Raw genomic sequence first — 16,380 nt, 5'->3', positions numbered from 1 at the left:
GGTTTATTACTTCATATTATTCATAAAAATATATACCCTAAAAATACTTAAGTGCATGTTTTTTGCCATTTTATATCTATTTTTATTGGGAATTTTGACTTTTTCAGGTAGAGGAATGTCTGCAACTAAGCCGAGGCCACTGGATAAGGGTTTGTTGATGTAAAACAGGTAATAATACTAAATTATTATCATGTACGCAAGCAAATAAGCATATTTATGATGCTTAAAGGTGTGAAATACTGTCATAATCAGGTTTGTGGTCACTCAAAACCCTTGCCGCCTTGCAATTCCCCGTGCAGTTTGTATGGATAGTTCCGCGTCCTGACACGTAAAGCTCGCGCTTTGGTTGGCAGCAGAAGTTGGCACTTAACAGGTTTATCCTTGTTCCTAAGCATGTAGCAGTGCATCTGAGTTGATATGCTACTTGTAACCCTACAATTAGCTTGTGTTTGGTATTGTTTTCTCACAATATGCTTACAGTCATGGGTCCCCGGCTTGAAAGGATGTGGCGTCCTGACTTAAACATAGGATTGTTGTAGCAAGTGTCCCCTTCATCATTACCTTAGAGGATCTTTTGCCAAATGTGGCACTTTCAGCAACCAGTTTAGTTTTTCATTTGGTACATGCTTCTCTCATTCAGTGATTTATGGGAAGTATTGACCTTATTTGCTTGTCTTTGCATACAAAGGTGACTGGATCAATGATATGTGTTGTGTTGAGAATTCTGCGGGAAGCTGTGTCCCAGAAGATGTACTAGAACCTCTTTCAGAAGCCTGCATTGATCTGAGCTGCCTTTCTGCCCCTGTTACTTCATAGAACTTCATTTCTAAGCTTATAATGCTCTCCAACATATATGTATCTTGTTCATTTTAACCTTTCCTTCTAGTTTAACCCCCAAATGAGCATTTTTGTCTTCGCTCAGTTATTAACGCCCATTTTGACCAGATTGCCACCATAAAATAGTCAAAGTACTTGTTTTGCGCCAAAATATGAAATTTTGTATTCTCTTGAACCTCTGAATGACAGCTGGCAGAGCATATTGACCATCTGCTGCAGTTTAACAGGCACCCATGGCATTATATGCTAGAATATACCATTTGCGACTGGTAAATAAATGGGCTCCCGAGCAACAAGGCGCTTTCAAGATTTCACAACTTTATAAGTGTGAAACAACAAGTTATAGGAAGCTTATTGATTTCTACACTTCAAAGTATCTTTGATCTCTCATTTTTGCTTATTTGTTGTTTGTCTTGGATGAAATTGGATATTTTGCTGGGAATTGACATTTTTGGGGGTATTTAAAAAAAAACAACACACAAAAAAGACATTATCAAAATTGCTTAGAGTGAAAATATCTGACAAGTTCATTCTTTCCCCACCCCGCATAAGCCCCACGTTCCTGTCCATATGGTTTGTTTTGGATATTTGTTGCAGATATTGAACACAACAGCTTTAACTCTTAAAGGGACATTTAAGCTTTAACAGCCCTTAAATCGCCTTCTTCGGACCGAAAACACCCGCATGTGAAAATGTGATCTAAAATGGCCAAATGGACAGATAATCCAGCCAAACTTAATATATTGGTGCAATATGAATAGGAAGATAATAATATGCAAGAAAAACACATTTCATGCAGAACATATTTTTCCTTTAGGTTACAATATACTAAATCTTTTTGGAGTGCAATGCTATACTCTTTAAAAAACCTGAACATCATTTATAAGAAGACACAATTCTCTGTGTGGGGCACTTGCCATGACTTATTTTAGAATGTTTCTTTGTGCATGTGGTAGGGAAAACATTGATGTTTAACAAAAATTCACTCATTTGCTTGAAGGTTAAAGACTACATGAGACTTTGACAGATGGCGGGAAACCCACATCCACTGGTACGAACCCGGTAAATTGATGGCTGTAAAACAGTGACCGCTGATTCGCATCGAGTTCTTTCTTGCAAAACGCATGACCCCCCTTTTTTATTGTCTAAATCATTGCGACTTGGAATGCTCTTTAAGAAAAGGTATGGTTATGGGGGTCTCTATGCGCAAAAGTTTGACTTTATTTTTTGTTGAAGTTATTGCTTTTACATTGAATTTGTGTAGGAAATCTTTTGGTATATTGTAACCTAAACTAGCTTTAGGTAAAAATGAAATATCATCTGCAAGTGCAAAATATGACTGGGAAAGCTGATTTTTGGTCATTTCTTAACAAAAGAGAAGAAAATAAGTGCCTTAAATGCATGAATTCAGATAATTTGACCTGGAATAGTTGTTTTTCAAGTTGACCCCCACCCTGATATAGCCAAATAAGGGCTAAATTGCTTTCCGACTTGAATTCAAAGGCATATTGGTTGACCATGTAGCGTTAGTGTGCTACATGAAGTCAGAATTCAACGCCAGGAACTCCGTGATCCAGTAACGCAACAATAGCTAGTGCATAAAGCATGAACATTCAACAGAGCCCCATTTCACCGACATGGAATGGCGGACATTTTTACAGTTTGGACAGTGCAGCAGACACTTAATTGAGGCAGCCTTCATATTTAGTGCAATCATGAACATAACAAGGTTTATTACTTCATATTATTCATAAAAATACACTAAAAATACTTAAGTGCATGTTTTTTGGCCATTTTATATCTATTTTTTATTGGGAATTTTGACTTTTTCAGGTAGAGGAATGTCTGCAACTAAGCCGAGGGCCACTGGATAAGGGTTGTTGATGGTAAAACAGGTAATAATACTAAATTATTATCATGTACGCAAGCAAATAAGCATATTTATGATGCTTAAGGTGTGAAATACTGTCATAATCAGGTTTGTGGTCACTCAAACCCTTGCCGCCTTGCAATTCCCCGTGCAGTTTGTATGGATAGTTCCGCGTCCTGACACGTAAAGCTCGCGCTTTGTTGGCAGCAGAAGTTGGCACTTAACAGGTTTATCCTTGTTCCTAAGCATGTATGCAGTGCATCTGAGTTGATATGCTACTTGTAACCCTACAATTAGCTTGTGTTTGGTATTGTTTTCTCACAATATGCTTACAGTCATGGTCCCGGCTTGAAAGGATGTGGCGTCCGACTTAAACATAGGATTGTTGTAGCAAGTGTCCCCTTCATCATTTACCTTAGAGGGATCTTTTGCCAAAATGTGGCACTTTCAGCAACCAGTTTAGTTTTCATTTGGTACATGCTTCTCTCATTCAGTGATTTATGGGAAGTATGACCTTATTTGCTTGTCTTTGCATACAAAGGTGACATGGATCAATGATATGTGTTGTGTTGAGAATTCTGCGGGAAGCTGTGTCCCCAGAAGATGTACTAGAAACCTCTTTCAGGAAGCCTGCATTGATCTGAGCTGCCTTTCTGCCCCTGTTACTTCATAGAACTTCATTTCTAAGCTTATAATGCTCTCCAACATATATGTATCTTGTTCATTTTAACCTTTCCTTCTAGTTAAACCCCCAAAATGAGCATTTTTGTCTTTCGCTCAGTTATTAACGCCCATTTTGACCAGATTGCCACCATAAAAATAGTCAAAAGTACTTGTTTTGCGCCCAAAATATGAAATTTTGTATTCTCTTGAACCTCTGAATGACAGCTGGCAGAGCATATTGACCATCTGCTGCAGTTTAAAGGCACCCATGGCATTATATGCTAGAATATACCATTTGCGACTGGTAAATAAATGGGCTCCCGAGCAACAAGGCGCTTTCAAGATTTCACACTTTTATAAGTGTGAAACAACAAGTTATAGGAAGCTTATTGATTTCTACACTTCAAAGTATCTTTGATCTCTCATTTTTGCTTATTTGTTGTTTGTCTTGGATGAAATTGGATATTTTTGCTGGGAAATTGACATTTTTGGGGGTATTTAAAAAAAAACCACACACAAAAAAGACATTATCAAAATTGCTTAGAGTGAAAATATCTGACAAGTTCATTCTTTCCCCACCCCGCATAAGCCCCACGTGCCTGTCCATATGGTTTGTTTTGGTATTTTGTTGCAGATATTGAACACAACAGCTTTAACTCTTAAAGGGACATTTAAGCTTTAACAGCCCTTAAATCGCCTTCTTCGGACCGAAAACACCCGCATGTGAAAATGTGATCTAAAATGGCCAAATGGACAGATAATCCAGCCAAACTTAATATATTGGTGCAATATGAATAGGAAGATAATAATATGCAAGAAAAACACATTTCATGCAGAACATATTTTTCCTTTAGGTTACAATATACTAAATCTTTTTGGAGTGCAATGCTATACTCTTTAAAAACCTGAACATCATTTATAAGAAGACACAATTCTCTGTGTGGGCACTTGCCATGACTTTATTTTAGAATGTTTCTTTGTGCATGTGGTAGGGAAAACATTGATGTTTAACAAAAATTCACTCATTTGCTTGAAGGTTAAAGACTACATGAGACTTTGACAGATGGCGGGAAACCCACATCCACTGGTACGAACCCGGTAAATTGATGGCTGTAAAACAGTGACCGCTGATTCGCATCGAGTTCTTTCTTGCAAAAACGCATGACCCCCCTTTTTATTGTCTAAATCATTGCGACTTGGAATGCTCTTTAAGAAAAGGTATGGTTATGGGGGTCTCTATGCGCAAAAGTTTGACTTTATTTTTGTTGAAGTTATTGCTTTTACATTGAATTTGTGTAGGAAATCTTTTGGTATATTGTAACCTAAACTAGCTTTAGGTAAAAATGAAATATCATCTGCAAGTGCAAAATATGACTGGGAAAGCTGATTTTTGGTCATTTCTTAACAAAAGAGAAGAAATAAGTGCCTTAAATGCATGAATTCAGATAATTTGACCTGGAATAGTTGTTTTTCAAGTTGACCCCCACCCTGATATAGCCAAATAAGGGCTAAATTGCTTTCCGACTTGAATTCAAAGGCATATTGGTTGACCATGTAGCGTTAGTGTGCTACATGAAGTCAGAATTCAACGCCAGGAACTCCGTGATCCAGTAACGCAACAATAGCTAGTGCATAAAGCATGAACATTCAAACAGAGCCCCATTTCACCGACATGGAATGGCGGACATTTTTACAGTTTGGACAGTGCAGCAGACACTTAATTGAGGCAGCCTTCATATTTAGTGCAATCATGAACATAACAAGGTTTATTACTTCATATTATTCATAAAAATACACTAAAAATACTTAAGTGCATGTTTTTTTGCCATTTTATATCTATTTTTTATTGGGAATTTTGACTTTTTCAGGTAGAGGAATGTCTGCAACTAAGCCGAGGGCCACTGGATAAGGGTTGTTGATGGTAAAACAGGTAATAATACTAAATTATTATCATGTACGCAAGCAAATAAGCATATTTATGATGCTTAAGGTGTGAAATACTGTCATAATCAGGTTTGTGGTCACTCAAACCCTTGCCGCCTTGCAATTCCCCGTGCAGTTTGTATGGATAGTTCCGCGTCCTGACACGTAAAGCTCGCGCTTTGTTGGCAGCAGAAGTTGGCACTTAACAGGTTTATCCTTGTTCCTAAGCATGTATGCAGTGCATCTGAGTTGATATGCTACTTGTAACCCTACAATTAGCTTGTGTTTGGTATTGTTTTCTCACAATATGCTTACAGTCATGGTCCCGGCTTGAAAGGATGTGGCGTCCGACTTAAACATAGGATTGTTGTAGCAAGTGTCCCCTTCATCATTTACCTTAGAGGGATCTTTTTTGCCAAAATGTGGCACTTTCAGCAACCAGTTTAGTTTTTCATTTGGTACATGCTTCTCTCATTCAGTGATTTATGGGAAGTATTGACCTTATTTGCTTGTCTTTGCATACAAAGGTGACATGGATCAATGATATGTGTTGTGTTGAGAATTCTGCGGGAAGCTGTGTCCCCAGAAGATGTACTAGAAACCTCTTTCAGGAAGCCTGCATTGATCTGAGCTGCCTTTCTGCCCCTGTTACTTCATAGAACTTCATTTCTAAGCTTATAATGCTCTCCAACATATATGTATCTTGTTCATTTTAACCTTTCCTTCTAGTTTAAAACCCCCAAAATGAGCATTTTTGTCTTTCGCTCAGTTATTAACGCCCATTTTGACCAGATTGCCACCATAAAAATAGTCAAAAGTACTTGTTTTGCGCCCAAAATATGAAATTTTGTATTCTCTTGAACCTCTGAATGACAGCTGGCAGAGCATATTGACCATCTGCTGCAGTTTAAAGGCACCCATGGCATTATATGCTAGAATATACCATTTGCGACTGGTAAATAAATGGGCTCCGAGCAACAAGGCGCTTTCAAGATTTCACACTTTTATAAGTGTGAAACAACAAGTTATAGGAAGCTTATTGATTTCTACACTTCAAAGTATCTTTGATCTCTCATTTTTGCTTATTTGTTGTTTGTCTTGGATGAAATTGGATATTTTTGCTGGGAAATTGACATTTTTGGGGGTATTTAAAAAAAAACACACACAAAAAAGACATTATCAAAATTGCTTAGAGTGAAAATATCTGACAAGTTCATTCTTTCCCCACCCCGCATAAGCCCCACGTGCCTGTCCATATGGTTTGTTTGGTATTTTGTTGCAGATATTGAACACAACAGCTTTAACTCTTAAAGGGACATTTAAGCTTTAACAGCCCTTAAATCGCCTTCTTCGGACCGAAAACACCCGCATGTGAAAATGTGATCTAAAATGGCCAAATGGACAGATAATCCAGCCAAACTTAATATATTGGTGCAATATGAATAGGAAGATAATAATATGCAAGAAAAACACATTTCATGCAGAACATATTTTTCCTTTAGGTTACAATATACTAAATCTTTTTGGAGTGCAATGCTATACTCTTTAAAAACCTGAACATCATTTATAAGAAGACACAATTCTCTGTGTGGGCACTTGCCATGACTTTATTTTAGAATGTTTCTTTGTGCATGTGGTAGGGAAAACATTGATGTTTAACAAAAATTCACTCATTTGCTTGAAGGTTAAAGACTACATGAGACTTTGACAGATGGCGGGAAACCCACATCCACTGGTACGAACCCGGTAAATTGATGGCTGTAAAACAGTGACCGCTGATTCGCATCGAGTTCTTTCTTGCAAAACGCATGACCCCCCTTTTTTATTGTCTAAATCATTGCGACTTGGAATGCTCTTTAAGAAAAGGTATGGTTATGGGGGTCTCTATGCGCAAAAGTTTGACTTTATTTTTTGTTGAAGTTATTGCTTTTACATTGAATTTGTGTAGGAAATCTTTTGGTATATTGTAACCTAAACTAGCTTTAGGTAAAAATGAAATATCATCTGCAAGTGCAAAATATGACTGGGAAAGCTGATTTTTGGTCATTTCTTAACAAAAGAGAAGAAAATAAGTGCCTTAAATGCATGAATTCAGATAATTTGACCTGGAATAGTTGTTTTTCAAGTTGACCCCCACCCTGATATAGCCAAATAAGGGCTAAATTGCTTTCCGACTTGAATTCAAAGGCATATTGGTTGACCATGTAGCGTTAGTGTGCTACATGAAGTCAGAATTCAACGCCAGGAACTCCGTGATCCAGTAACGCAACAATAGCTAGTGCATAAAGCATGAACATTCAAACAGAGCCCCATTTCACCGACATGGAATGGCGGACATTTTTACAGTTTGGACAGTGCAGCAGACACTTAATTGAGGCAGCCTTCATATTTAGTGCAATCATGAACATAACAAGGTTTATTACTTCATATTATTCATAAAAATACACTAAAAATACTTAAGTGCATGTTTTTTTGCCATTTTATATCTATTTTTTATTGGGAATTTTGACTTTTTCAGGTAGAGGAATGTCTGCAACTAAGCCGAGGGCCACTGGATAAGGGTTGTTGATGGTAAAACAGGTAATAATACTAAATTATTATCATGTACGCAAGCAAATAAGCATATTTATGATGCTTAAGGTGTGAAATACTGTCATAATCAGGTTTGTGGTCACTCAAACCCTTGCCGCCTTGCAATTCCCCGTGCAGTTTGTATGGATAGTTCCGCGTCCTGACACGTAAAGCTCGCGCTTTGTTGGCAGCAGAAGTTGGCACTTAACAGGTTTATCCTTGTTCCTAAGCATGTATGCAGTGCATCTGAGTTGATATGCTACTTGTAACCCTACAATTAGCTTGTGTTTGGTATTGTTTTCTCACAATATGCTTACAGTCATGGTCCCGGCTTGAAAGGATGTGGCGTCCGACTTAAACATAGGATTGTTGTAGCAAGTGTCCCCTTCATCATTTACCTTAGAGGGATCTTTTTGCCAAAATGTGGCACTTTCAGCAACCAGTTTAGTTTTTCATTTGGTACATGCTTCTCTCATTCAGTGATTTATGGGAAGTATTGACCTTATTTGCTTGTCTTTGCATACAAAGGTGACATGGATCAATGATATGTGTTGTGTTGAGAATTCTGCGGGAAGCTGTGTCCCCAGAAGATGTACTAGAAACCTCTTTCAGGAAGCCTGCATTGATCTGAGCTGCCTTTCTGCCCCTGTTACTTCATAGAACTTCATTTCTAAGCTTATAATGCTCTCCAACATATATGTATCTTGTTCATTTTAACCTTTCCTTCTAGTTTAAACCCCCAAAATGAGCATTTTTGTCTTTCGCTCAGTTATTAACGCCCATTTTGACCAGATTGCCACCATAAAAATAGTCAAAAGTACTTGTTTTGCGCCCAAAATATGAAATTTTGTATTCTCTTGAACCTCTGAATGACAGCTGGCAGAGCATATTGACCATCTGCTGCAGTTTAAAGGCACCCATGGCATTATATGCTAGAATATACCATTTGCGACTGGTAAATAAATGGGCTCCGAGCAACAAGGCGCTTTCAAGATTTCACACTTTTATAAGTGTGAAACAACAAGTTATAGGAAGCTTATTGATTTCTACACTTCAAAGTATCTTTGATCTCTCATTTTTGCTTATTTGTTGTTTGTCTTGGATGAAATTGGATATTTTTGCTGGGAAATTGACATTTTTGGGGGTATTTAAAAAAAAAACACACACAAAAAAGACATTATCAAAATTGCTTAGAGTGAAAATATCTGACAAGTTCATTCTTTCCCCACCCCGCATAAGCCCCACGTGCCTGTCCATATGGTTTGTTTTGGTATTTTGTTGCAGATATTGAACACAACAGCTTTAACTCTTAAAGGGACATTTAAGCTTTAACAGCCCTTAAATCGCCTTCTTCGGACCGAAAACACCCGCATGTGAAAATGTGATCTAAAATGGCCAAATGGACAGATAATCCAGCCAAACTTAATATATTGGTGCAATATGAATAGGAAGATAATAATATGCAAGAAAAACACATTTCATGCAGAACATATTTTTCCTTTAGGTTACAATATACTAAATCTTTTTGGAGTGCAATGCTATACTCTTTAAAAACCTGAACATCATTTATAAGAAGACACAATTCTCTGTGTGGGCACTTGCCATGACTTTATTTTAGAATGTTTCTTTGTGCATGTGGTAGGGAAAACATTGATGTTTAACAAAAATTCACTCATTTGCTTGAAGGTTAAAGACTACATGAGACTTTGACAGATGGCGGGAAACCCACATCCACTGGTACGAACCCGGTAAATTGATGGCTGTAAAACAGTGACCGCTGATTCGCATCGAGTTCTTTCTTGCAAAACGCATGACCCCCCTTTTTTATTGTCTAAATCATTGCGACTTGGAATGCTCTTTAAGAAAAGGTATGGTTATGGGGGTCTCTATGCGCAAAAGTTTGACTTTATTTTTTGTTGAAGTTATTGCTTTTACATTGAATTTGTGTAGGAAATCTTTTGGTATATTGTAACCTTAACAATCGGTAACATATATAAGAGAGCACCGATTATTCAACGGATGAATTTCTTTCCAAATTCTAAGGCCGTCATTACATGGTCTTGGTTGTCTGGGAAAACTAACACATTGACACATTTAAAAAAGCATTTAATTAAATTAAATGCAATATTTTTCATTTGATTATTTGCATCAATCTTTAAATCGTGTATGCCTTTGCATTCCAGCGTTTAATTGCCCCTTTGTTCTGCATAATCCGATTATCTCGTTTTTATCAGATATTGTCCAGACTTAACTAACCACATGGTGTCATAAACCACACCCAGTGACTGGGTGGCAGATGACAATCTGGTCATTAAACACAATTGATGATGCCACCATGTCTCATCTTCCTGGTAGTATTAAGGATTCATTTGGTAAGATAATTTACCTCCGACATACTTAACAGTTGCGTAAATAAGATATGTTACATATTTTACAAATTAAAAGTTATGTCCAATATAGAATATCAGAAATTGTACACCGTAAAGATACTTGCCCGTTTAATTTATGAAAAAATAAAGAATTAAAAAAAAAACATAAAACATTTAACGTATTTAGCGGGTATCGGTTAATTAAAACTACGTCATTCCGTATGAAAATTTGATGTTACGGCAATGCACGAACGATATCATAAAACAATAAATTACATTTGACACAAAACAGAGGTAAAAAATATTTAATATATATATATATATATATATATATATATATATATATATATATATATATATATATATGTATATAAATATATGTGTGTTAAAATGTTATATATGTTTCACTCATACTCACTAGTAACGAGTTTTCAATATACATTAGTACACAGTTCAATTTGCATCATATGAAGTTGTGTTTTTTCAGTTGTATGTTAATATTCCTCAATAGCCATCAAATTAAAATTACATGTAAATACTGTCATGTCCTTTGCTTTTAATATGGCTTTGTAGTATGTTTATTTTCAAAGCACTCATTACACTTTCTAACACTCATTTATTTATCACACTAGCGTCCTCATGCCATTGATAATTATATTTTTATAATAAGTTGTATTACTATTGTAATTTATTGAAGCTTTTCTGCAAAAAAAATAATTACGGCTTATGCATAGAGCTCTTTATTGTGTCAAATTGTCGGCCTTTCAGTCTTCAGATAATCTTTAATTTGATGCTTATGCCGCGTTTTTAAAGTTGCAAATAAATGAATTTGTTTGGCGCTTAATAATATATTTTTGAAATATTATTTAGGTGTTTTTTATCGGAGTTTTTGTGTGTGGATTAATTGACTAAACATTTGGTGTCGTTATCCATATGTTTTGCGTTATTTCAAAGACCTATAAAATACAATTTTTAGTATTTTTAGCTTTATAGCTGTTAAATGATTCAAAGATGAAAATATCGATGTATCACATAGATCGCATTCTCTTCATCTTCCGAATAATCACATAATAGATCGTCAAGATCAATATCACTCTCTCATGATAAAAAGCTCGTTTTTTAACGTGACAAAATTCCATCTAAAAAAATAAATATAAATCCAAACCACAATTTTTTATCTCTGATATCAGTTAGAAGAAAAATAATGGAAGGCGTATCAAAAATATCATACTTAATATAATATGTAATGATTTTGGAATGTAGATTTTTACCAAATGAGATCAATTACAAACAATTAGCGGTAATTAATTGCGCGAAAATCTTTTATAAGTATTAATTAAAATGTAATCTGCTTGATGTTGCGGCTATTAAAATCAACACGATAATACATGCGTGAATTGTTTGTGAAACGTTAAAAGTAACAAGTCTAATCAAAGACATAGTATGAGCGACTGAACCGGCAAATTTTCGCCGATGATTACCACTTGATTACAGATATAAAAAAACAAATACACGAAAGCATTTCAAACATTTTATTTGTAACAATCAATCTCAACTTCAAACAATCATTTAAACAACAAAAATGTGATAATCGCCTCACATTAATTCATTAAGTAATTTAGATCTATTTATCCGACAATGGTGAAGCGGGTATTCTCTACGTCTTTGGCTTTTGGAATCGTAGACTCGCACAAGTTAGCAGCAGTGTAATGGCGGACAGTCACGTGACTGACATTATGGCAGCGGTCAATTTATCGATTATGGAACGGTCTATACGCCAGCTTTTCACCTTAGCCTGACCATTGTAAGCTACCAATAAATTTGAAAATATAAATTTCCCGCTGGTAGGCCTGACACTTTTCGCAGTAGAAAACGTGCAATCTACAAACAGATTTCACATTATCATTAATATATTATTCAATCAACTTTCTATTTTTGGGAAGTATAGGGTATGAAAAGGGATGCTATAGTTTGTTTAGCAACGATGTTAACTGCGTATTCATCATGAAACAATTGTATCTCTAATGATAAGGTTTGAGAGATAGAGCAGTTTCACACTCAATTCTCAACATCAATACAGAGTGTGTGCCCCTTTATTTTTAGAAGAATGAGAGAGCTTGTACTTAAAGGCTGTGTTCTCATATTTGGTTATAACTATGATATTGCATTTTGTGCACTCATAAATCTTAGATCATATAAGTACTGTTGTTCAGTAACGTGATATACGCTTTGACAAAAATATTTAAAATTGTTTTCGAAATTGACTGTTAAACACGTAAATGTCGTTTCAGCAAAGCATTAGACTTGTTACCTCACTTAATTGCATTGCATTCCAACCTGCAAGGTATCAAGGTCAGTTTGCGGTCATTTACAGAAATCGTTAGATAAACGCTATCGCGTAAACTATGTGCATTCAAAACTTATTTTCATCAGAAAGATACTAAATAAAGATATTCGGCGATATTATTTTGGTATGTCAATCATAGATTGTTAATGTGTTTTCAACAATTGCATGATTAGGACCAATTTTGATCAATTTAATTAGAAATATTAAAAAAATTAGACCAATTTATTAAGCATGAGCACGATGATTCACTATACTATTAATAATGCAATCAAATAAGATTCGAGTGTTGCCAGCTGACCTATATGCTTTCATTTACTTTCATGCTTCTTATGTTTTTCTATTCTGTAAATATAGATATCTGAGTAATAATATCTAATAAAGCGAAATAAACCGCGTAATTGATATGCATGTGATGCAGCTAAGAACTGCGCAGATAAAAGGCATTCACTATTTTTAATCTCATAGATATAACTTTTGATCGTTCATAAACACCGACCACAATCAACGCTGTATATCTTTTTTAAAGATATTGCTTGTTGTATGATAAGATGACACAAGTACACAGAACTTGATTCTTGCATTTTCTCCATAATATCCTAATATAAAAGCAAGAACTGACAAATCTTCTTTTTACATTTTATTTAAATGATCTGTATGCTTGCAAAATGCCAATATACCAATTGTCAAACAATTTTTTGTAATTAAAAGATAATTATTTATTTTTTACAAAATTAATAAATATAATTACACAACATTTTTTAATTAACACTTAATCGCAAAACAACAATTTCAAAGAAAACATACCAATAAGATAAAAGATTATACAATAAATAAAATAAAGTAACCCTTTTAAAGTAACATAAATACTCAAAATCAATGAATATTTTTTGTGGGACAATATATTTAACACATGTTGTTGATTTACCAAGTCATAGTTTGTGTGTTGTATGAATTGATATAGTTGCGGGAAATTAAAGTGGACTATATTTTGCCACAAAAAATAAAAACGAGCATTTTTTATCTTGTTAAATCTTTACTACCATAAAACATCTAGCATTGAAATTTTGGCTATTGCCATAAGGCACACTAACTTTTTATGGTTTAATTTTATTTTACGAAATATTTTGCAAAATATTTGTTGATTTTGTGTGTTAATGTTACTTTGACATTTCAATAGCCTTCGTATTTGGGGAAACAAGAGTTTGCCATGAAATATAAGATATACACAATCATGAAAATTCTCTTGGCAATAAGCCCTTAAAATCCTTAGTCAAACATGACATCACTCCTAGCTATCTCTTTGTTAAAAAAATACATATCCATGATTTTCTCTATTGAGAAAACATTTTACTAATGTTGCTTGAATCAGTCTATGTGATGACCAAAACGAAAATCTTGTTCATTATAAGAGCCCACACTCCAATTTAATGTGTTATTTTCAAGGCCTTTGCAAACAAGAGATCATCAATCTGTTACCATTATGTTAAAAAGCGTTTATTTTAAAATCAAGAGATACCTATCATATTCTGCACACATATAAACGTAGCTAAAAGCTCTAACTTAAAAACTATACATTTCCCATTGATGATCTCTTGTTGGTCATCACATAGACTGACTTGTCTTGGCCAAATCATAAAAATTCTGAAGACAAATCATAGATTAGTATTTCCACCAAAATAAATACTTTTGTCAGTCTTAAAAATAACTCTCTCTCACAAATTATTAAAACAAATGCAGGCAATACAAGTCAAAAAATAATTATTGGGATTTCAAAAACATGATATGATGATAATATGTGCCAATTAATTTTGAAATCCCATCATACACAGCATAACCCTTTCCCACTTAGAGGCAACATGAAAATGGCTATGTGCAAACAGCATAAAACCAAAACAGCCTGCCAGTAACTCGCAGTCTGTTCAGGTTTTATGCTATTTGCTGCTCATCAGTATCTAAGGTTTGGAGATGAAGCCTTAAAAACTTGAATTTAGTAAGAAAGGTATTTAATTAAATATAACTTTCTAAGGGACTACAAATGCATTAAAAATATGTATCTAAGTGGTAAATGGAAAATGTACCAGACACTTTAATACCCACGTATACATGCATACAAACTGTTTTTAACACACACATAAATACTGACATGGTAAACCAAATATACCCTCCTGCCACAATTATGACAAAGGGCATTAAAAAACAAGAGGGCCTGAAATTCCAAAAGTTGCTAACCTGAGATACAAAGGAACTAACCTGTTCTGTGCAGCCCAAGATATCATTTGACCAAAGGTTCTGAACAAGCTTCATTAAGAATGAACTATAAATGTAACTTGTAGAGTGCTACCAAGGTTAAACTAAAGCACAAGCATTTACCCAGCATGTTGATTTCATCAACAGGCTCATTTTTGTTTTCACTATAGAAACTTGAGATCCATTCATTTTAAATGACAAGCATTTATTCACAACAAAATGTGCCTTGTTCTGGGAAAGCTGTACTTAATACATGTGCGTAAGGTGTCAAACCAGATTAGCATGTGAAATCTGCAAAGGCTTATCAGTGATGATAGTGCTTTTATGGAAATTTTTGTTTTAAAGCGAGATTATACAATTATGTCAAATATTTATTAATTTATATAAAATGTGTAAAAAACTTATTAAACATATATTTGAATAAAAATTAAAATAAAAGTTAAGAAAAACATATGTCGAAAAATGCAAAATAAGCCAGCTATTTAATTCTGAAATTGAAAATGTCTGAACAGTCAAATTAGCCAGCATGTAAATCATGCATGTACGAATTGAATCTAAATTTAGTTGAACGGTTCATTTAAAATTCCTGCAAGGATATCTTTTCATACGACACGAACACTAACTAAAATCACGAATGCTACGGTTATTGTAGGAAAATATGTACGAAATATCTTTGTGACAATCAGCTTGGGGCGCTAATTTGTTTTTGCTGCATTTTATGAAATTCGTCTTCAATCAATAATTTTTCTTGCCTATTTTGTGTTATTGTAACATATTTTATCAATATATTACAATTAACACATTAAAAATCTTATAATCTCGCTTTAAACGAAGTCTCTTCTAACCAAAAGTCTAGTTAAGCCAAAATAGTTGTCCCTTATAATAAGCCTGTGTGGACTGTGACAACACTTTATTCACATGCATTTACCCAAGGTTTCACAGAATGAGGCTCAACACATTGCAAGCTAGCTCAGTTGAGGAGGAGGTGGTTGCACAACATTCCGACATTGCACGATCTTCAGTCGCACTTTTGCAGGTTCAAATTCTGCCTGCAGACCTAGGGTGGACTCGTAAAACATGGCTGCCAGATCCCATTGCCCCTGAAATGTGAATAATTTAAATTGTTTGATTCACCCAATACCTCCCACAAAGCTTCAGTGTCATGTTCTAATATGCTTTATTATAATAAAAAAATGATGAAATTCTTCATTGAATATGTGCTGATAAATCAAAATTTTAAGTATTGAAGATCAAGGGTACTTGATTATGATTTGCATGCATTTGACAGAAATGATGGTAGATCAGCAAGTGACTATTTCATTATTTATATATTTACTTTTTATTTTGAGTTTGAACACATTTTATTTTGAGATTGCAAACAAATGCATATACCACCATGAAAATTAACACAAAAATGTAATGCACTCAGATATGAGCAAAATAATATATGCAACAAATCTAAGGTTAGCTATCTAATGCACGTAATAAAGTGTTTAAAAAACCTTTAAGGATGTTTTATGCTTTATTATAATAGTTTAAGATTTTCTAGGGAT

General features: G+C 34.7%; 1 protein-coding gene and 1 long non-coding RNA gene across 5 annotated transcripts in view; one reads left to right on the top strand and one right to left on the bottom strand.

The window, feature by feature from the left end:
- The first annotated feature begins 1,837 nt into the window (after positions 1-1,837).
- On the top strand, positions 1,838-9,839 carry LOC127850930 (uncharacterized). Of its 4 annotated transcripts, none has more exons than XR_008035568.1 (7): positions 1,838-1,888; positions 2,671-2,732; positions 4,407-4,457; positions 5,239-5,300; positions 6,978-7,028; positions 7,812-7,873; positions 9,551-9,839. It is a non-coding gene; the product is annotated as an uncharacterized LOC127850930 (long non-coding RNA). The 4 variants fall into 4 exon arrangements; XR_008035567.1 differs by having other exon boundaries at positions 6,978-7,039; XR_008035572.1 differs by having other exon boundaries at positions 1,869-1,899; positions 6,978-7,039.
- Positions 9,840-13,202: 3,363 nt separating this feature from the next.
- The window catches only part of LOC127850920 (tetratricopeptide repeat protein 17-like), a 104,243-nt gene continuing 101,065 nt past the window's right edge, over positions 13,203-16,380 (bottom strand). The window contains exon 32 of the mRNA XM_052384324.1: positions 13,203-15,927. Within this exon, the coding sequence (XP_052240284.1) occupies positions 15,793-15,927 (135 nt within the window). The 3' untranslated portion in view covers positions 13,203-15,792. The remainder of the gene's footprint in view (positions 15,928-16,380) is intronic.

Source organism: Dreissena polymorpha, chromosome 1 (genome assembly GCF_020536995.1).
Source record: "Dreissena polymorpha isolate Duluth1 chromosome 1, UMN_Dpol_1.0, whole genome shotgun sequence".
NCBI classification, from domain to species: domain Eukaryota; kingdom Metazoa; phylum Mollusca; class Bivalvia; order Myida; family Dreissenidae; genus Dreissena; species Dreissena polymorpha.
The sequence above is the reverse complement of the archived record's forward strand: the minus strand, read 5'-3'. Positions and strand labels throughout refer to the sequence as shown.